General features: G+C 47.1%; 1 protein-coding gene across 7 annotated transcripts in view; it reads right to left on the bottom strand.

Moving 5' to 3' along the window:
• The window catches only part of rufy3 (RUN and FYVE domain containing 3), a 137,616-nt gene that overhangs the window by 24,112 nt on the left and 92,117 nt on the right, over positions 1-21,387 (bottom strand). For 4 of the 7 annotated variants that reach the window (XM_086006044.1, XM_086006054.1, XM_086006050.1 and 1 more), the window contains 5 exons: positions 18,748-18,915; positions 16,213-16,310; positions 6,697-6,816; positions 2,695-2,812; positions 389-474 (listed from right to left, as the gene is read on the bottom strand). In XM_086006044.1, coding sequence (XP_085862170.1) covers positions 389-474; positions 2,695-2,812; positions 6,697-6,816; positions 16,213-16,310; positions 18,748-18,915 — 590 coding nt within the window. The remainder of the gene's footprint in view (positions 1-388; positions 475-2,694; positions 2,813-6,696; positions 6,817-16,212; positions 16,311-18,747; positions 18,916-21,387) is intronic. The other 3 variants (XM_086006065.1, XM_086006064.1, XM_086006066.1) reach the window with 3 other exon arrangements.

Here is a 21,387-nt window from a genome sequence, read left to right as displayed (position 1 = left end):
ACCATTCAACCTCCCTCATCTTCACCAGCACTGAACGAGTTAAATTATCAGGAAGCTTTTTAAACAAAAAAAGGAAACTTAAATAAAAAGGATGTTAATGATTCTTAATAATTTCAGACCATCTGTGCATTTTGCTAAATATTTTGGTTTTAATTTGGTCCCTCCTTGGGGACTGGCTGGTGTTACTGAGCAAGCTGCAGAAGGAGCTGGTCGTCAGGCGATTAATCCAGAGCCTCTCAGCTCTCAATGCTGCTCAATAATTCCTGCAACAGCTTCCAATAGATAATCCATACTATAAACAGCAATGTGACGGACAACAAGCAATGAACCATACTGGCAACCGTCTGCAACACAAAATAAATCCCCAACACAGCCAACATTAAAATACCTCCTCGGTTGGTGGGTTCCCTCCAGTGTCCGGTCCTCTCCCACTTGCCGGAGTCGGAGGTTTTCTTCCCGAAGCTGCTCCAGTTCCTGTCAAATTTCCATCCCCAACAACCCAAAAGTAACAATTAGATGGCACACCGAATAATCACACTGCAAACTCACTGCACGCAGAATAAGCATTCCTTGCAAATGCAGGAAGGTTACAGGTCACAACAACTGGAATGATGCAATCCCGTAACCAACCTCACCAGGGGGACATGGACATGAACATGGACGCACTGGGGCACCGTTGGGGGGTTACAGGGATACGGGTACACTTTGACTGCTTGGGTATTGGGTTGGCCATTTATCATCAAGTATGGTAGGTTGAGGCAGATGATCAGTTTTTAACAGCAATCTTTATAGTTGGTTACTGCACTTCTGAACTTAGTAACAGTCTTCACTGATAAACACACACCACTGCACCAAACTGGTGACGATACAGACACCCCAAGTTTCATTACAGCAACAGTCTCGGGGCGTGTGATGGAAAACTCGCCACTTGCCTGGGTGGGTGCAGCTGCCACACTCCAGTAAGGCAGCACCATCCAGGATAAAGCAAGCCGCTTGATCAATGGGCCTGGACTCCACACCCACAACTACTGCTGTCCTGTGGCTGCACGGACTACAGGAGGCACTGGAGCAGCTCACCCAGTCCCGCGAGCGCTACCACCAGGAGCAGCGATATCGCGGGAATACCATCACCAAGTTACTGACCATCCCAACTTGGGACATACAACAACTTGTATTTACACAGCGCCTTTAACGTAGTAAAACGTCCCACGGTGCTTCACAGGAGCGATTATCAAACAAAATTGGTCACCGAGTCACATAGGGAGATATTAGGACAGGTGACCAAAAGCTTGGTCAAAGAGGTAGGTTTTAAGGAGCGTCTTAAAGGAAGAGAGAGGCAGAGAGGTTTAGGGAGGGAATTCCAGAGCTTAGGGCCCAGGCAGCTGAAGGCACGGCCACCAATGGTGGAGCGATTAAATTCAGGGATGCTCAAGAGGCCAGAATTGGAGGAGCGCAGAGATCTGAGGGTTGTAGGGCTGGAGAAGGTTACAGAGGTAGGGAGGGGGCGAGGCCATGGAGGGATTTGAAAACCAGGATGAACATTTTAAAAATCGAAGCGTGGCTGGACCGGGAGTCGATGTAGGTCAGCGAGCACAATGGCTGAAGGGTGAACGGGGCTGGGTGCGAGCGAGGACACGGGGCAGCGAGCACAGGGGCTGAAGGGTGAACGGGGCTGGGTGCGAGCGAGGACACGGGGCAGCGAGCACAGGGGCTGAAGGGTGAACGGGACTGGGTGCGAGCAAGGACACGGGGCAGCGAGCACAGGGGCTGAAGGGTGAACGGGACTGGGTGCGAGCGAGGACACGGGGCAGCAGCGTTTTGGATGAGCTCCAGTTTACGGAGAGTGGAAGATGGGAGACTGGCCAGGGGGGCCTCCTATTCCTGGTTGCTGGGCGAAAACCTGGAATTCCCAACCTAATCATGGGAGCACCATCAGCACAAGATGTGCAGCTCTTAAAGGACAAAACTCACCACCAGCATCTCAGGTCATCTTGGGATGGGTCATAAATGTTGGCTTTCAATATTGCCCTTAGAGACAGACAGACAGAAATGGTTCACACACACACCCCGAGAGAAAAGCACATTTCTAATGAGTCGGAGCCTGAAGGAGTAGGTTAAAGGCTTGGTCTTCAATAATAATCCACCATCCCTCCTGCCTCTGCACACAAAATTACATTTACAGACATTTACGGGGGGCCTAAATAGAGTGGATAGGAAGGACCTATTTCCCTTAGCAGAGGTCAATAACCAGGGGGCAGAGATTTAAAGTAATTGTTAGAAGGATTAGAGAGGAGTTGAGGAGAACTTTTTTCACCCAGAGGGTGGTGGGGGTCTGGAACTCACTGCCTGAAAGGGTGGGAGAGGCAGAAACCCTCATCACATTTAAAAAGTACTTGGATATGCACTTGAAGCGCCGTAACCTACAGGGCTACGGACCAAGAGCTGGAAAGTGGGATTAGGCTGGAGAGCTCTTTTTTGGCCGGCAGGGACACGATGGGCCGAATGGCCTCCTTCTGTGCCGTAAACCTCTATGATTCGATGGACAATTCCCAACTTGGAGCAGCTCTCATTCCACGCTGCTCTTGAAAGGTGGCGAGTCAGCACCTGTTGGTCCAATGAAGTCAAGATTCATTTCGTTTTCCTTTTTTTTTGTCAATACTTGAGCCCCGTACAGTGTCTCGGTTTATCATTTACCTTCTTCATGGCTGCCACGTCCTGCTGCCCCTGTACTTGTGGTGCTGAGCTGTTCGCGCGATGAGGCTCGCCGTGAAAATTCGGTCTTTGCTCCTTTGAACCCATTTCCAACTGGGAGCTGAAGACAGATGAGTGTGATCAGGCACAGTGAGGGAGAGACCGTTTCCATTATCTGGTTTACAATAACCGAAGCTTTCGTCAAGTGTTTACTGGGTTAAGTTGGCATGGGATACAGAACAAAAATCAACAAAGCGGCAGCCTAAAAGAAACGTTGCTTCCACACCGGCACGCCAACAACAGCAACTTGTATTTATATAGCGCCTTTAACATAGTAAAACGTCCCAAGGTGTTTCACAGGAGTATTTTAAGACAAAAAATCTGACACTGATCCACATAAGGATAAATTAGGGCAGGTGACCAAAAGCTTGGTCAAAGAGGCAGGTTTTAAGGAGCGTCTTAAAAGAGAGGTAGCGAGGCGGAGAGGTTTAGGGAGGGAATTCCAGAGCTTAGGGCCCAGGCAACAGAAGGCACGGCCACCAATGGTGGAGCGATTATAATCAGGGATGCTCAAGAGGGCAGAATTAGAGGAGCGCAGATATCTCGGGGGGGTTGTGGGGCTGGAGGAGATTACAGAGATAGGGAGGGGCCAGTAAACCAATCGGACTCGCTTCCAATTGGATTCCAATTCCCCCCAAAGGCTAATGGAATGTTGGCCTTCACAAGAAGGCTGGTATATGGACGGGAGAAAGCGATGCTTCAGTTATACACAGCCTTGGTCAGAGCCCATCTGGAGTGACTGCATTCAGTTCTGGGCACCGCAGATTCACCAGAATGATACCGGGGCTAAAGGGTTAAAATACGAGGCTAGTTTGTATCAACATGTCTTATAATAATCCCTTTAGTTGACAAGGTTGGGAGGTGATCGAAATCGAGGTGTTTAAAAGGATTCGATTGGGTCGATAGAGAGAAACTATTTCCTTTGGCAGGGGGAGTCCAGAACAAGGGGCCATAACTTTAAAATTAGATGAAAGCTCATCGACCTGAAACGTTAACTCGGTTTCTCTCTCCACAGACACTGCCTGGCCTGCTGAGTGTTTCCAGCATTCTCTGTTTTTATATCTTAAACTTAGAGCCAGGCCGTTCAGGGGTGATGTCAGGAAGCACTTATTCACACAAAGGGTGGTGGAAATCTGGAACTCTCTCCCCCAAAAAGCTGTTGAGGCTGGGGGTCAATTGAAAATTTCAAAACTGAGATTGAGATTTTTGTTGGGTGATGGTGTTAAGGGCCACGGAATCAAAGCGGGTGGATGGAGTTAAGATACAGATCAGCCATGATCTCACTGAATGGCGGAACAGGCTCGAGGGGCTGAATGGCCTCCTGTTCCTATGTTCCCGGTGAGATTGACAGAGACTGGTGGGCAGTCGCGTGGAGAGCCCGCAGGTGGGGACCAACGGGAATGGCCCCAGCAGTCAAGTAAGCGGATCGGGATTGGGGGTTCCGGGTGGGTGTTGAGCGAGCGCGCGCGCGCGAGCGCGAGAGCGAGAAGGGGGCAGACGTGATCACGGTCCTGGGGATGGTGGGTAGCTCAGGGTGGGAGAGGCTCAAGGTGTCCGTGAGGCACTCCTACTCCTCCTGGCCCACAAAGAAACCTTGACCAACATTTTTTAAATTTTAAATCACTTACCGTCTCCACCCTGCGTTGGGCCTCTGCGCCCGGTACCGAAGTAAAAGATAGCGTCGGCGTCTGAATGATTTCACCAGGTCCCGACTTCTGTATCTCAGCCAGGCCCACCCTCACCTGCCTGGGGAGAGGGCCTCACACGCTGTCCAAAAGGCACCCGTTAAAATGGCGTGCGGCGCAAGGATGGAAAGCAGCGCTGCTGCTGCCATTTTAACCCCCCAACGCGGTAAGCGCCATTCTAGTCAGGCATGGGGGATAAAAATCAGGGCCAATAACTTTTTTTTTTTTTTTAAAGCTCCATTCTAAGTGACTGACCGCCCAGAAATACCATGGCTGGACAAAATAAACCAAAGATAAATGATACCAGAACTGAGAGGTTATAACCATCAGGAAAGGCTGAACAGGCTGGGGCTTTTCTCTAGAAAAGAGAAGGCTGAGGGGTGACCTGATAGAGGTCTTTAAAATTATGAAAGGTTTTGATAGAGTAGACACAGAGAATGTTTCCACTTGTTGGGAAGAGCAAAACTAGAGGTCATCAATATAAGAGAGTCACCAAGAAATCCAACGGTGAATTCAGGAGAAACTTCTTTACCCAGAGAGCAGTGAGAATGTGGAACTCGCTACCACAGGGAGTGGCGGAGGCGAATAGTATCGATACATTTAAGGGGAAGCTGGATAAACACATGAGGGAGAAAGGAATAGGATAGGTTGATAGGGTGAGATGGAGAGGTGAAGAGGTTCGTGTGGAGCATAAACACCGGCATGAACCAGTTGGGCCGAATGGCCTGTTTCTGTGCTAAAATTTTATGTAATTCTATGTAAAAAAAAAAAGACTGGACGCATAAAACGTGAATCCTGATTTATAACCGTCGCTACCCAAATTGTTGGACTTAAGACTTCTCCAGATATTATAACTTCTGCCTGCTTAAACAATGCTGGACATTGCTACTTCCCAATGGCGCTCTTGTCTACCACACTGGCCAAGCTACAAGAGGTGGACTCAACAAAGGAACAAATGCTGGTTGAGGTTGGTGATTTACATCGAATGTACAGCACAGAAACAGGCCATTCGGCCCAACCCATCCGTGCCAGTGTTTATGCTCCACACCAGCCTCCTCCCGCCTTGCATCGTCTCACCCTAGCAGCATATCCTTCTATTCCTCTCTCCCTCATGTACTTCATAGAACGGCACAGCACAGGAGGCCGCCATTCGGCCCATCGAGTCTGGGCTGGCTCTTTCGAAGAGCAATCCAGTCAGTCCCACTCCCCCGCTCTTTCCCCATATCCCTGCAATTTTCTCCTTCAAGTATTGATCCAATTCCCTTCCGAAGGCTACTATTGAATCTGCTTCCACCGCCCTATCAGGCAGCGCATTCCAAATCCTAAACACTCGTTGCATAAAAATGTTTTTCCTCCTGTCGCCTCTGGTTCTTTTGCCAATCACCTTCAATCTGTGCCCTCTGGTTATCGACCCTTCAGCCATTGGAAACAGTTTCTCTTTATTTACTCTATCTAAACCCTTCATGACTTTAAACACCTCTGTCTAATCTCCTCTTAACCTTCTCTGCTCTAAAGAACTCATCTAGATTCCCTTTAAATGCATCTATGCTATTGAGATCACTACCACCTGGAGTGGTTGAAGCCAAGTGCCAAGTCCAACACTCGACGGAGAAACTGAACTGGCTTGTCCACGTAAAGATCCATCTACTTACACCAAGTTAGTTACACCACACCTGGAGCACTGTGAGCAGTTCTGGGCACCGCACCGTAGGAAGGATATATTGGCCTTGGAGGGAGTGTGGCGTAGGTTTACCAGAATGATACCCGGACTTCAAGGGTTAAGTTACGAGGAGATTTTACACAAACTAGGGTTGTATTCCCTGGAATTTAGAAGGTTAAAGGGTGATCTGATCGAAGTTTTCAAGATATCAAGGGGAACTGATAGGGTAGAGAGAGAAACTAGTTGCGCTGGTTGGGGGGGGTCTAGGACTAGGGGGCAGAGTCTAAAAATTAGAGGAGTGAAGTTGGGAAACACTTCTACACACAAAGGAAAGGGTGGTAGAAGTTTGGAACTCCCTTCCGCAAATGGCAATTGATGCTAGAACTATTGTTAATTTTAAATCTGAGACAGAGATTTCTGTTAACCAAAAGGTAGTAAGAGATATGGGGCAAAGGCGGGTAGATGGAGTTAGGTGGCAGATCAGCCATGATCTCATCGAATGGCAGAACAGGCTCGAGGGGCTGAATGAACTCCTCCTGTTCCTGTGCCCGTTATTCCCCCCGCCCCCCCCCTCGACAATATAACCACGAGATCACCTACCGTTGCTTGGTAAGCACTTCCACCTCCTGCTGCAAGCTGACGATCTTATCACCAAACTCCTGCTTGAAGAGCCAGTTGGCTTTCTCCGCCGACTGCCAGTTGTTCTGCACCTGTCGCAATCTGGATTTGAGCCAGATGAATTTGTGGTAAAACGAAAAGTCATGGTGGAAGGGTGGGTCGGGGAGCGGGGGAGGGGGGGGGAGGGGGGATCCAAGTTTAAACAAACAAACAAACAAAAAAAAACGAAAAGAACTCAACGATGGTTCGAAACAACAAACAGAACAAAACAAACGACTGTCTCACTGAAGGCAAGGGGATCCAGGCAGAGATGATTTGCTTTCCAAGTGTTTTATTTTGATCTATTACTACACAGTTCACAATAATGATGGTTGATTAACAAAACAATTCAGTTTTTTTTTTGACATCTTTTTTCTCTTCCCCTCCCCCACAGCAAAAACGCACGGTTGCACCGAAATTAACTCCAGCGCAATGCTCGGCGTGAACACATTCAATCTAGAATTCTCTTTCTTTTTTTTAAATTAAAAAATAATTGCCGACAGCATAGTGCGAAAGCAGATATTGGTTGCACGATGAACTCCCGTATTCCTAATTAGCGGACAATTGGTTTGACTCCGACTGGACGACCGATTAATCCCATACGCTTCACAATTATTTCCACAGACGCTACTTGGTTTCCGGACCCGCTGTAGGTGGGTTAAAATCTGGTTACGTTTTCAGCATCAGCCCAGCGCCAAGTTCACTTTGAACAGGGAGAACGCGTCGGAACACCCAGGAACGTGTACGGTACGTCACACAGCAAGTTTAGGCAACATAATTACCCGAAATGTGGATTTTGGGCAAATGGGATTTTCCAGTTTGAGTTCAGAGGTCTGAAACGTTACAAACTTAAAACAGCTTTTCATTTGCGTAAAAGAAAAAAAAAATTACTCCAGTGAAATCTGCTCGTTATCATCCAGTTTTAAAATGACAAGCCAACCACGGAGGTCTGAAGTGCCAAATGGTTTCGATGTGAATCTCTGCGCAATGTGAAACTGTCGCCGGTCATGTCATTGTTGCCGTTCGCCCATCAGCCGACTATTCTACAAACCTGGCCTTGCTGTGAACGGCGCAGACAGGACGGGCCAAATAGCCTCCTTCTGTGCCATAAATTTCTTTGATTCTATAAACCACCCCAGTGTTAATCCCATGAAAAACTAGCTCGTGAACTGCCGTGTCCAGCAAATTACTCCTCCTCAACCTCGTCTTACAACATTCTTAAAAACTCATTCAATTTAACTTGTTCCTACAAACTTCCATCACCTCCCACCATCATTTCTACTTGTCTGTATAAGCTGCTTTCAAATGAACCATCCCGTCCCTACATTCTGTGTTACTGGTAGAATCCCTAATATAGCAATTCTACCGTCAACTTACACTTTACGAACAGAGAACAATGATAATTGGTAACGTTGCACCTTACTTCCCTCATCCAAACCCATTCCCCCACCCCCACCTCAGGGGAAAAGAAAATAAAGTTTGTGCATTTCTATAGCGCCTTTCACAACCTCGGGACTTCCCAAAGCGCTTCACAGCCAATGAAGTACCTTTTAAAGTGTAGTCACTGTTGTAATGTAGGGAACGCGGCAGTCAATTTGCACACAGCAAGCTCCCACGAACAGCAACGTGACAATGATGATCTGTTTTAGTGATGTCCCTGGTCAATATTTATCCCTCAACCAACATTTGGGGGGGGGGGGGGGGGGAAAGGACAAGGGCAATTAGCTCAGGAGCAAAACAAGGGGAAATTGAGGTTTGGGGTTGATCCTCCAAAAAATATTCAGTGGGTCTCAATCGGTGTGTGTCTCTGAAGCCCAGACCACAGCAAACCCAAACTGTTGGGTGCTGTTATGCTTTAGTTCTGTCAGCTGTGGCTCAGTGGGCAGCACTCTCGCCTCGGAGTCAGAAGGTTGTGGGTTCTAGTCCCACTCCAGAGAGTTGAGCACAAAATACAGGCTGACACTCCCAGTGCAGTGCTGAGGGAGAGCTGCACTGTCGGAGGTGCCGGCTTTCGGAAGAGACATTAAACCGAGGTCCCGTCTGCTCTCTCAGGTGGATGTGAAAGATCCCACAGCACTATTTCGAAGAAGAGCAGGGGGAGTTCTCCCTGGTGTCCTGGGGCCAATGTTTATCCCCCAATCAACATGTTTCTATAAATATATTCAAGAAGGAGTTAGATATATTTCTTAAGGCTAAAGGGATCAAGGGATATGGGGAGAAGGCAGGGACAGGGTACTGAATTTGGATGACCAGCCATGATCTCATTAAATGGCGGAGCGGGCTCGAGGGGCCGAATGGCCTACTCCTGCTCCTATCTTCTATGTTTCTATCACTGAAAAACAGATTATCTGGTCATTATCACATTGCTGTTTGTGGGAGCTTGCTGTGCACAAACTGGCTGCCACGTTTCCCACATTACAACAGTGACTACACTTCAAAAAGTACTTCATTGGCTGTAAAGCACTTGGAGACGTCCTGTGGTCGTGAAAGGCGCTGGAGAAAGGAGAGTCTTTCTTTCAACCACCACCCCACCGAAACTAAAGGCTAAAAAGGCCCAACGCTGCACTTTAAGGCTGCGAAGGCTTCCAACACCAGGAATCCATTTCTCACAGCAACGCCATGTCGAAAAAGGCTCGAATAGATTTTTTTTTTTTTTAAACTCCTCCATCCTGTAGACGGGAAAAGCGGTCGACTCTTTTAAAGGTGTATGATAACAAGAGGATTCCACTGTACACATTTATTTCAATAGCCTTGGTTATTTCTTCCAAGGATGCATGACATAGCGACTTGACCAAGGCTAACACCAGTGACGCGATCACACTCAAGACTGTCTCCAAATGGGGCCCCTTTTTAAAAAAAAAAAAAAAAAAAAATCGAACCAACTACTTTAAAAAGGGAATCTTTCTCCCGAAGAAGGCAAAGTATTCTTGAGGGAAATCACATCACTCACACCAGTAAATAAATAAACCAGCCTGTGTAAATGCTGGCCAAAAAAAGGGCCACAGTTGAAACATGAATTATTCAAATATTAGAATATAATAAAATCAACTTTTTGATAGTTGAATTAACTGGAAAAAAAATGCTTCACTGCAAACTGTAACCACAACTTTTTTTAAAAGGTTTCCTGTTAATAAAACCAATGCCAGACTAGTCGGGTATCTTCACTCTCGCCGCCTTAGTGTTTCTGCACAAGGTTCCCCGCTGCAATGTTTAGATTCCTAGCTTGTTTCACCAAATCATTTTCACTGGGTTTTTTTTTTTTTTTTTGAGAGACAGGGTCGGAGGGGAGGACGTAGGAGAAGACATTGCGTAAACCAAAGAGGAGGGAAGATGAAGAAAATAAAAAAGACAGGAAAAAGGAAAAAAAAACAGTAAAGAGCACTTTCATTATTACGTCAGAACTTAACAGGTTGAGATTTTCTTCCCATCGTGCTCAAGCACTCATATCTTAAATGATCAATTCCGGTACATCTCGGAGCCCCAGATATTTGCACAGCATGTTTTGGATATGTTAAATCATCACTCGTGTCCCCAAGTGCTTCACCAGCCCCCCCCCGCCCCCCCCCGGCCACTCCCCAACCACCCCTCTCCCGCAAGAAGTGTAGAGGTATAAAGAGTGGGGACAGGAGGAACAACAGCACGGAACTAACTGCGAAGGGGAAATTATTCTACACCATTTACATTTCCAGAGTTCAAACGCTCTGCGCGATTACTTTGACACCTCTGGGAATGAATATCTCAGTCCAGCAAAGGGGAGCTCCATAGAGCGATACCACTATTCCTGGCCGGAATGGAGATGATTGGGTAATTTCCCCCGACAATCGGGCCTGGGGGCCGCACTGCTGGGAGTGACTGGGATTGATTTTCCGAACATGATTTGTATTGTGTAACTATCCTCCACTCACAGCATTTTGCTGGAGAAAAAAATCACCCTGCTGTTATCAGGAGATTTTGCTGTAGTATCGGTCATGAGTTCGGTTTGCTCTAGTTCGTAGAGACTCTGTTTAAATAGATTCTGTAGACTGTTTGGCATACTGCATTGTTTAAATAGACTCTGTAGACTGTTTGGTGTAGTGCATTGTTTAAATAGACTTGATTTGCTGAGTAAATAGACTGTTTGCTGTGAGTCCTGCCAAAACTCCCGCCCCACCTCATTGGCTGATACTTTGCACAGTGTGTCTATCGACACCAGTGTATGAGCGCCTGAATGTGAAAGTGTTTGCTATTACCAGCAGAGAAAGAAATGGAAAACAATGAAATACTCAATTGGATACTAGCCCATGCTGTGCACGTAACCCAGTGTAGTATTGTAACGAGAGGTGGCGTTTGGATTTATTTCACTGGGAAAAGTGAAAGGACAACTATGTCCATTCATCAAGACCGAAGGTGGAGGGAGGGCTGACGATCATTAACATAAAACTTGTTCAGTGCCTCCTCAAAAGACAAAAATGTTGAGCCCCATCTCATATCAGAGAACTCTGCACATACCATAACCACTCTCAGAGCTAAACCTCTAGCCAGCATAGATACAATGGACTGATAGCCTCCCTCTGTACTGTGCTCATAGAGTCATAGAGTTTTACAGCACAGAGAGAGGCCCTTCGGCCCATCGTGTCTGCGCCGCCCATCCATCCCTGTCCAGTCTAATCCCATTTTCCAGCATTTGGTCCATAGCCTTGTATGCAATGGCATTTCAAGTGCTCATCCAAATGCTTCTTGAATGTTGTGAGGGTTCCTGCCTCTACCACCCTTTCAGGCATTGAGTTCCACATTCCAACCACCCTCTGGGTGAAGAAGTTCCTCCTCAAATCCCCTCTAAATCTCCTGCCCCTTACCCTGAATCTATGCCCCCTTGTTATTGACCCCCCTACTAAGGGGAAAAGTTCCTCTTTATCTACCCTATCTATGCCCCTCATCATTTTGTACACCTCAATCAGGTCCCCCCTCAGCCTTCTTTGCTCCAAGGAAAACAACCCCAGCCTGTTTAGTCTTTCTTCATAGCTGAGGCGCTCCATCCCAGGTAACATCCTGGTGAATCTTCTCTGCACCCTCTCCAAAGCAATCACATCCTTCCTATAGTGAGGCGACCAGAACTGCACACAGTACTCCAGCTGTGGCCTAACTAGCGTTTTGTACAGCTCCATCATAACCTCCCTGCTCTTATATTCTATGCCTCGGCTAATGAAGGCAAGTATCCCATATGCCTTTTTAACCACCTTATCTACCTGTTCCGCTGCCTTCAGGGATCTATGTACATGTACACCAAGGTCCGTCTGAACTTCCTAGGGTCCTACCACTCATTGTTTATTCCCTTGCCTTATTTGTCCGTCCAAAATGCATCACCTCGCACTTTTCAGGGTTAAATTCCATTTGCCACTTTTCCGCCCATCTGACCAACCCGTTTATATCGTCCTGTAGCCTGAGGCTTTCCTCCTCGCAATTTACCACCCCACCAATTTTCGTGTCATCTGCGAACTTACTGATCATACCTTTTACATTCTCATCCAAATCATTTATGTAGGTCACAAACAACAAGGGACCCAGCACCGATCCCCGAGGTATCCCACTGGACACAGGCTTCCAGTCACAAAAGCAACCTTCGACCATCACCCTCTGCCTCCTGCCACTCAGCCAGTTTAGGATCCAACGCGCCAAGGCACCCTGGATCCCATGGGCTCTTACCTTCTTGACCAGTCTCCTATGCGGGACTTTGTCAAAAGCTTTACTGAAGTCCATGTAAACCACATCCACAGCATTTCCCTCATCCACCCCCCTAGTCACCCCCTCGAAAAATTCAATCAGATTTGTCAGACATGATTTACCCTTGACAAAGCCATGCTGACTATCCCCGATTAATCCTTGCCTCTCCAAGTGGAGACTAATTTTGTCCCTCAGAATTTTTTCCAATAATTTCCCTACCACAGATGTTAGGCTCACTGGCCTGTAATTCCCTGGTTTATCCCTGCTACCCTTCTTGATACTACGTTAGCTGTTCTCCAGTCCTCTGGTACATCCCCTGTGGCCAGAGAGTTTCTGAAAATTTGTGTCAGAGCCCCTGCAATCTCCTCCTTTGCCTCCCACAGCAGCCTGGGATACATCTCGTTTGGGCCTGGGGATTTATCCACTTTTTGGCCTGCTAAAACCGCTAGCACCTCCTCCCTCTCGATGCTAATATGTTCAAGTATGTCACAGTCCCCTTGCCCGATTTCTATGTCTGCATCGTCTTTCTCCATAGTGAACACAGATGCAAAAAATTCATTTAAAACCCCGCCTACCTCATCTGGCTCTACACACAGATTGCCACTTTGGTCCCTAATGGGCCCTACCCTTTCCCTGGTTATCCTCTTGCCCTTAATATACTTATAAAACATCTTAGGATTTTCCTTTATTTTGCTCGCCAGTGTTATTTCATGGCCCCTCCTCGCCCTCCTAATTTCTTTTTTTAAGTACGCCCCTGCACTTTTTATACTCCTCTAGGGCTTCTTCCGTCTTTAGTAACTGCCAAAAGCCCCCCTTTTATTCCTAATGCATTTTTGTATATCCCTTGTCATCCAAGGTTCCCTTTGCTTGTTGGTCCCACCCTTGACCTTTACAGGAATATGTTGGCGTTGTACTCTCTCTATTTCCCTTCTGAAAGTCTCCCACTGTTTTGATGTGGATTTTCCTATAAGTAGCTGCTCCCAGTCCACTTTGGCCAGATCCTGCCTTATCATATTAAAATCGGCCTTCCCCCAATTTAGAACCCTTATTTCCGGGCCGTCTTTGTCCTTTTCCATGACCACCTTAAATCTCACCGAATTATGGTCACTGTCGCCAAAATGCTCTCCTACTGACACTTCCACCACTTGCCCGGCTACATTCCCCAGAATTAGGTCCAGTACCGCCCCCTCTCTTGTAGGACTTTCTACATGTTGGCTCAAAAAGCTCTCCTGGATGCACTTTAAGAATTCTGCACCCTCTAAGCCTTTCACACTCTGACTATCCCAATTTATATTGGGGAAGTTGAAATCCCCCACTATTATTACCCTATTATTTTCGCACTTTTCTGAGATTTGCCTACATATCTGTTCCTCTATCTCCCCCTGACTGTTTGGGGGCCTATAGTACACTCCCAGCAAAGTGCTTGCCCCCTTTTTGTTTTTAAGTTCTACCCATATGGCCTCATTAGAGGAACCCGCTAATATATCATCCCTCCTTACAGCAGTAATTGACTCCTTAATTAATATTGCAACACCCCCTCCCCTTTTACACCCCCCTCTGTCTCGCCTGAAGATTCTATACCCCGGAATATTGAGCTGCCAGTCCTGACCCTCCCTCAACCATGTCTCCGTGATAGCAACAATATCGTACTCCCATGTGTTCAACAACAACTTCAGTTCATCCACCTTATTTGCAAGACTCCTTGCATTAAAATAAATGCCTTCCAGCCCTGCCATATTCTCTTTTGCCTTCACATATTTGCTCTGCCTTCCCAGCTGACTTGTTTTTCCCTCCGTATTTGGCTGTAAATCACCCCCTACTATAGCTCCACTCTGTACCCCATCCCCCTGCCAAGTTAGTTTAAACCCCCCCCAGCAGTGCTAGCAAACCTCCCCGCAAGGATATTGGTTCCCCTCTGGTTCAGGTGTAAACCGTCCGACTTGTACAAGTCCCACCTTTTCCAGAAGCAGACCCAGTGATCCAGGAAACTAAAGCCCTCCCTCCTGCACCATCCCTTTAGCCACGCATTCATCTGTTCTATCTTCCTATTCCTATTTGACCAGAATGCAGTCAGGTTCGACCCACTTCGCGCCAGTCCGCGATGACCTGATTTTATTCCCGCAGCATTTTGAAATATAAGGACTCGTTCATGGACAGTTTTCAGCTTACAGATTTGGTTTTCCACCACCAGAATGTAGTGAAAGAGGAGCACAGCGAGTGCAGTACTGACAGAAACATCTGCAGAGCTATGGGGGAAAAAGAGCAGGGGGGAGTGGGACTAATTGGAGAGCTCTTTCAGAGAGCCGGCACAGGCACGATGGGCCGAATGGGCTCCTTCTGTTCGGGATCATTTTATGTGAGCTACCAGTGGCAGTACAATTGAAAAATCTAGCATGGGATCTTGGATTGGAATATTAAGCAGTGGCAATAGCATTTTAAATAAAAATTAGACAAAGGACTGTGGCTATTTACAGGATGCTTACTCATTTATATCCCTCCTTGTTTGTTAAACGTAATCAGTCAATTTTGTTACAGCTCTTTCCTAGCTCTTGTGTGTTGACTTCAAAGATCAAACATGTGCACAACCTCACTCCCCTGTGAGCCCGTCAGTCTCGGGAGTATAGATACTTTACGATATGCCCCTACTGGGGGGTATGAAGGTCCATCAACTGAAGGAGTGACTTCTCAGATAAGGCAGTGCCGATAAAACATTGATGTGCAGTCATGCGGAGCCTGAGAAAGAGGTACGATGGGTTTGGACAATCAGGGTAAAGCACCTAGTGAAGGCCAGGACCCTGCCTGCAGAAATGATGGACGGAGGGGTGGGGAATATATAAAATAAAAATATAAGGGCAAGTGAATCTATACCTCCTTCCTGGATTGAGAGGGCTGTCCTATGAGGAGAGATTGAGTAGAATGGGCCGATACTCTCTGGAGTTTAGAAGAATGAGAGGTGATCTCATTGAAACATACAAGATTCTGAGGGGGATTGACAGGGTAGATGCAGGGAGGATGTTTCCCCCTGGCTGGAGAGTCCAGAACCAGGGGTCACAGTCTCAGGATAAGGGGTCAGCCATTTAGGACTGAGATGAGGAGGAATTTCTTCACTCAGAGGGCGGTGAATCTTTGGAATTCTCTACCCCAGAGGGCTGTGGAGGCTCAGTCGTTGAGTATATTCAAGGCTGAGATCGATAGATTTTTGGACTCTCGGGGAATCGAGGGATATGGGGATCGGGCGGGAAAGTGGAGTTGAGGTCGATGATCAGCCATGATCTTGTGGAATAGCGGAGCAGGCTCGAGGGGCCGAATGGCCGACTCCTGCTCCTATTTCTTATGTTCTTATCTTATGTTCACCTTCGTGCTGGTATATCGGCCCACTCTTTAGTTTGGGCTGTCAAGGCAGTAAAAGTGGCAGAGAGGGAAATGTAGGTGAGTATTAAAAACATTCTACGCACCAAATAGCACATTTGTTTTTTTTTGTTTTTTTTTTTAAATCAACAAATAAATTCCCAGCCCTGGTGACTTATTGCTCCTGGGATTATTCAAGCTATTATTGAAGCTAGCGCTGCATAGTGGAAAATCACCCAACTCCTTCCTGCCATCCGTATCCAAACCTGATGTTTAGACGCAGGCACGTTAGTTAGGGCGCGAACCCCAGTCAGTTGGGGGATCTGGTGTGCAAAGTGCGTGCTGGAAAGCACGTATCGAACGGCCCTACCACAATAAGGCAGGCTGCATGCGCACGTTGCCGTTATTTACCTTTGCTCCAGCTGTTTAATGGTCGAGCTCATCTGGTTCGTCTTCTCCTCCAAGCGAGCAATGATTTCATTTTTCTGCCGGATCACATTGTCGGAGCCCTGACACGTTTAAAAAAGAAAGCACCGTTTGCGAGAGGAAGAAACAAGCCCTGGTTTTCCTCAACGCAGTAAATCTGCTTCGTGTTGTGACAAGTGCAGCAAGATCGACTGCTGATAATTCAAAGTGTTTTTTAAAAAAGGCTGCATGTGTAGTGTCATCATTATTCCCGGCCTGGAGACCACACTGCTGGAAGTGACTGAGAATCATCGAAATTTACAGCACAGGAGGCCATTCGGCCCATCGTGTCTGTGCCAGCCGACAAAGAGCTCTCCACCCTAATCCCACTTTCCAGCTCTTGGTCCGTAGCCCTGCAGGTTAAACGGCACTTCAAGTGCATATCCAAGTACTTTTTAAATGTGATGAGGGTTTCTGCCTCTCCCACCCTTTCAGGCAGTGAGTTCCAGACCCCCACCACCCTCTGGGTGAAAAAAGTTCTCAACTCCCCTCTAATCCTTCTACCAATTACTTTAAATCTCTGCCCCCTGGTTATTGACCTCGCTGCTAAGGGAAATAGGTCCTTCCTGTCCACTCTATCCAGGCCCCTCATAATTTTATACACCTCAATTAAATCTCCCCTCAGCCTCCTCTGTTCCAAAGATAACAACCCCAGCCTATCCAATCTTTCCTCAGAGCTAAAATTCCCCAGCCCAGGGAACATCCTCATAAATCTCCTCTGCACCCTCTCTAGTGCAATCACATCCTTCCTGTAATGTGGTGACCAGAACTGCATGCAGTACTCTAGCTGCGGCCTAACTAGTGTTTTATACAGTTCAAGCATAACCCCCACCCCTGCTCTTAGACTGTGTGTCTCGGATAATAGTGTTTGCTATTACCAGCAGAAAAAGGAATGGAAAACAATGAAATACTAAATTGGATACTAGCCATGCTGTGCACGTAACCCAGTGTAGTATTGTAACGAGAGGTGGTGTTTGGATTTAGTTCACTGGGAAAAGCGAAAGGACAACCATGTCCATTCATCAAGGCCAAAGGTGGAGGGCTGGCTGACGGTCATCAAGTTAAAACTTGTCCAGTGCCTCCTCAAAAGAAAGAAAGGCTTGCATTTCTACAGCGCCTTTCACGACCTCAGGACGTCCCAAAGCGCTTTACAGCCAATGAAGTACTTTTTGAAGTGTGGTCACTGCTGTAATGTGGGAAATGCGGCAGCCAATTTGCACACAGCAAGCTCCCACAAACAGCAATGTGATAATGACCAGATAATCTGTTTTAGTGATGTTGGTTGAGGGATAAATATTGGCCCCAGGACACCGGGGAGAACTCTCCTGCTCTTCTTCGAAATAGTGCCATGGGATCTTTTACGTCTATCTGAGAGAGCAGACGGGGCCTCGGTTTAACGTCTCATCCGAAAGACAAAAATGTTGAGCCCCATTTTGCGCTGGAAAAAAATGTGGATCATCAAGTTGAGACTGACTTTGAATTAGGACGAAACTGCAATGCTTCCCCTAGAGGAAGCGCTTCACTAATCAATATCAGATGGGGAGGGGGAGGAAAGATGCTTCTTGTCCTGCCCCAGCGCACCTTTTAGCTGTGAGCCAAGTATCACAGATTTCTATCTGTGGAGATGACTACCCTGCCAGGTCAAGTGAAAATTACAAAACGGAGATGGACAGATTTTTGTTGGGTAAGGGTATTAAGGGATACGGAACCAAGGCGGGTAGATGGAGTTAAGATACAGATCAGCCAGGATCTAACTAAATGGCCTCCTCCTATTTTAGCCGTTCCTATGGAGCAACCCTACACAAAAAGAGACTCTGCTGACCTCCCCTCAAGGAGATAGTCACTGGTTGGTTAATTCTTTTGTCAAAAATAGTGACCGACGGGAGATGCTTGCAAGAACATAGACACGGGCTGCCTGGTCCACGAGTTGTTACGTGCCTGGTTTCATTTCATTCCACAGTTTCCGAGGATACCACCAGCGCAGGCCCGTTCACCCATCACCCCCTGGGCTCACTGACCAACATTGGCTACCAGTCCTGCAACCCCATCGATTTAAAAAAATTCTCATCCTTGTTTTCAAATCCCTCCGTGACCTCGCCCCCTCCCCCCACTCTAACCTCCTCCAGCCCTACAACCGCACCCCCCCCTCCGAGATCTCTGCGCTCCTCCAATTCTGGCCTCTTGCGTATCCCTGATTTTAATCGCTCCACCATTGGCGGCCGTGCCTTCAGCTGCCTGGGCCCCAAGCTCTGGAATTCCCTCCCTAAACCTCTCCGCCTCTCTCTCCTCCTTTAAGACGCTCCTTAAAACCTACCTCTTTGACCAAGCTTTTGGTCACCTGCCCTAATTTCTCCTTATATGGCTCGGTGTCAAATTTTTATTGATAATCGCTCCTGTGCAGCACCTTGGGATGTTTTACTACGTTAAAGGCACTATATAAATGCAAGTTGTTGTAGTAAAGTGTGTCGCTCCTTTTCTTACCTGAACCTTTTGGGAGAGTTCATGGTTGAGAGACTGGACATCATCCAGCTGTTGTCTAAATGTTACCAACACATCTTGCTTATCACAGATGTCTTTCTCCAGCATTTTCATGGCCAGTTCCATCTCTTGTTTCATACCAATCTGCACCTCCAGCTCTTTTTCAACATCCTAAACCATGCAGACACACAAACACGTTAAAAATCTTCCATCAAAGCAAACATCCCTCAAAATCGGACACCTGGTCTGGAGCCGGTATCTAAATTACACTGGAATCACAAAATCTCACAGCACAGGAGGCCGCCATTCGGCCCATCGTGCCTGTGCCGGCTCTTTGAAGGAGCTCTCCAATCAGTCCCACTCCTCCCAGCTCTTTCCCCACAGCCCTGCACATTTCTCCTTTTCAAGTATTTATCCAATTCCCTTTTGAAAGTTATTGAATCTGCTTCCACCGCCCTTTCAGACAGCGCGTTCCAGATCACAACAACTCGCTGCGTAAAAAACTCATCTCCCCTCTGGTTCTTTTGCCAATTTTCCTAAATCTGTGTCCTCTGGTTACCGACCCTCGTGCCACTTAAACAGTTTAATTCTATCAAAACCACTCAATCAAATCCTTTCAAAATCAAGTTGCTTGCCAGAACATTTCTCTTCACCGAAAAATTACCAATTAACCATTTTGTTAAAAATTACATTCTTAAAGTGTCACCCTGAAAATTACAGACTATTTACTAAAGTCTTGAACCTGCACACCTTACAGAACACAATTCACCAAAGGTTGCTGAACCTGAGAGTGTAGCTTCCTGTAAGTAAAACTGGAACAAATGCATTTTTAAAAAAAAGTTTGAATAGTGACTCTAGTTTCTGTAAGTGCTTTGTGATCTGGATTTCAGTGAACGGTTGAGGTGTAGCTCACTGCATCACGCGAGTCAAATGATGCAAGATTAGCACTCAAACCTTCTTCACAGGCGACCTGAACCAGATTGCAATGTCTGGGTTACTCCGTGTGCTGTGCATTGAGTGCTGCTAGAGTTTGGTAAGAGAGAGAAAAGTCATTTAAGTGTATTTTGTGAATTTTAGTGTGTTAAAAAGTTAATTATTTGAAGTGTGTTTAATTTTTAAGTGTATATTAAACTGTTGGGGAGTTTAACCCGGAAGTAGAATCCGGGTATAAAAGGGGCGGGACTAGTGCTTGTGCACGGAGTGCTGTGCATTGAGTGCTGCTAGAGTTTGGCAAGAGGGAGAGTTCGGGCAAGTGGGAGGTGAGGGTGTGTTTTTTGTTCTGTTTTCCCCAATCCCAGGCTTAGACAGCACTGCGGAGGCGGAGCAGCGAGACGAGTCAACCAAACAGGCCCCACAGACAGTATTCAAGGAGGAGGTTGGAGTTCAGCTGGTTGGTTGGTTTTCTTCTTTCTCTTTTATTCCTTTAAGTTGGTAAGTCCTATTGAATAGTGGTGTAATAGTATCATCTACATCGGGGCAGAGGGCCTTTATAACTAATAATAATAAATTTAATTAATTACATAGATATGGGTGAACAGGTGATGTGTCACTGTTGCGAAATGTGGGAGCTGGTGGACCCCATTGAGGCTCACGGTGATTACATTTGCGGTAAGTGTTTGCTGCTAGAGGAACTCAAGCTCCATGTTAAAGAGCTTGAGACCGAGCTTCAGACACTGTGACACATCAGGGAGGGGGAGAAGTTCCTGGACTCTATGTTTCAGGAGATGGTCACACCTATGAAGTTAATTACTGCAGATGAACCGTGGTCAGGGACAGCACGGTGTGACTACGAGTGAGGAAGGTACAGGCAGCACGGTGGCATAGTGGTTAGCACTGTTGCCTCACAGCGCCAGGGACCCGGGTTCGAATCCGGCCTCGGGCGACTGTCTGTGTGGAGTTTGCACATTCTCCCCGTGTTTGCGTGGGTTTCCTCTGGGTGCTCCGGTTTCCTCCCACAGTCCAAAGATGTGCGGGTTAGGTTGATTGGCTATGATAAATTGACCCTTAGTGTTAGGGGGATTAAATACGTGGGGTTACGGGGATAGGGTGGGATATGTGTTGGTGTAGGGGTTACGGGGATCGGGTGGGATATGTGTCGGTGCAGGCTCGATGGGCCGAAATGGCCTCTATCTGCACTGTGGTGATTCTGTGATTTCTGTGATCCAGGATGTAGTGTTGAAGGAGACACAGCCCTTGCTCTTGTCAAGCAGGATCGAGGTTCTTACTCCCTGTGAGGGCGAGGGTGGGGGCGGGGACTGCAGGGAGGATGAGCAACCTGGCCACAGCACCGTGGTACAGGGGGGCATTCAAGTGGAGGGAGTAAAAAGAAATGTTGTAGTGGTAGGGGATAGTATCATTAGGGGGATAGATAGGGTTCTCTGCAGTCAAGAGCGGGAGTCCCGAAGGCTGTGTTGCCTGCCCGGTGCCAGAGTTAAGGGCATCTCTTCTGGGCTGGAAAGAAACTTGGAGTGGGAGGGGGAGGATCCAGTTGTCGTGGTCCATGTTGGTACAAACGACGTAGATAGGACAAGGAAGATGGTTCTGTTAAAGGAGTATGAGCAGCTAGGGGTCAAATTAAAAAACAGAACCTCAAGGGTAATAATCTCTGGGTTATTACCTGAGCCACGAGCGAATTTGGCTAGG

The sequence above is a fragment of the Somniosus microcephalus genome, chromosome 2 (assembly GCF_052327205.1).
Source record: "Somniosus microcephalus isolate GS21.2 chromosome 2, FLI_Smic_1.0, whole genome shotgun sequence".
NCBI classification, from domain to species: Eukaryota; Metazoa; Chordata; class Chondrichthyes; order Squaliformes; family Somniosidae; genus Somniosus; species Somniosus microcephalus.
The sequence above is the reverse complement of the archived record's forward strand: the minus strand, read 5'-3'. Positions and strand labels throughout refer to the sequence as shown.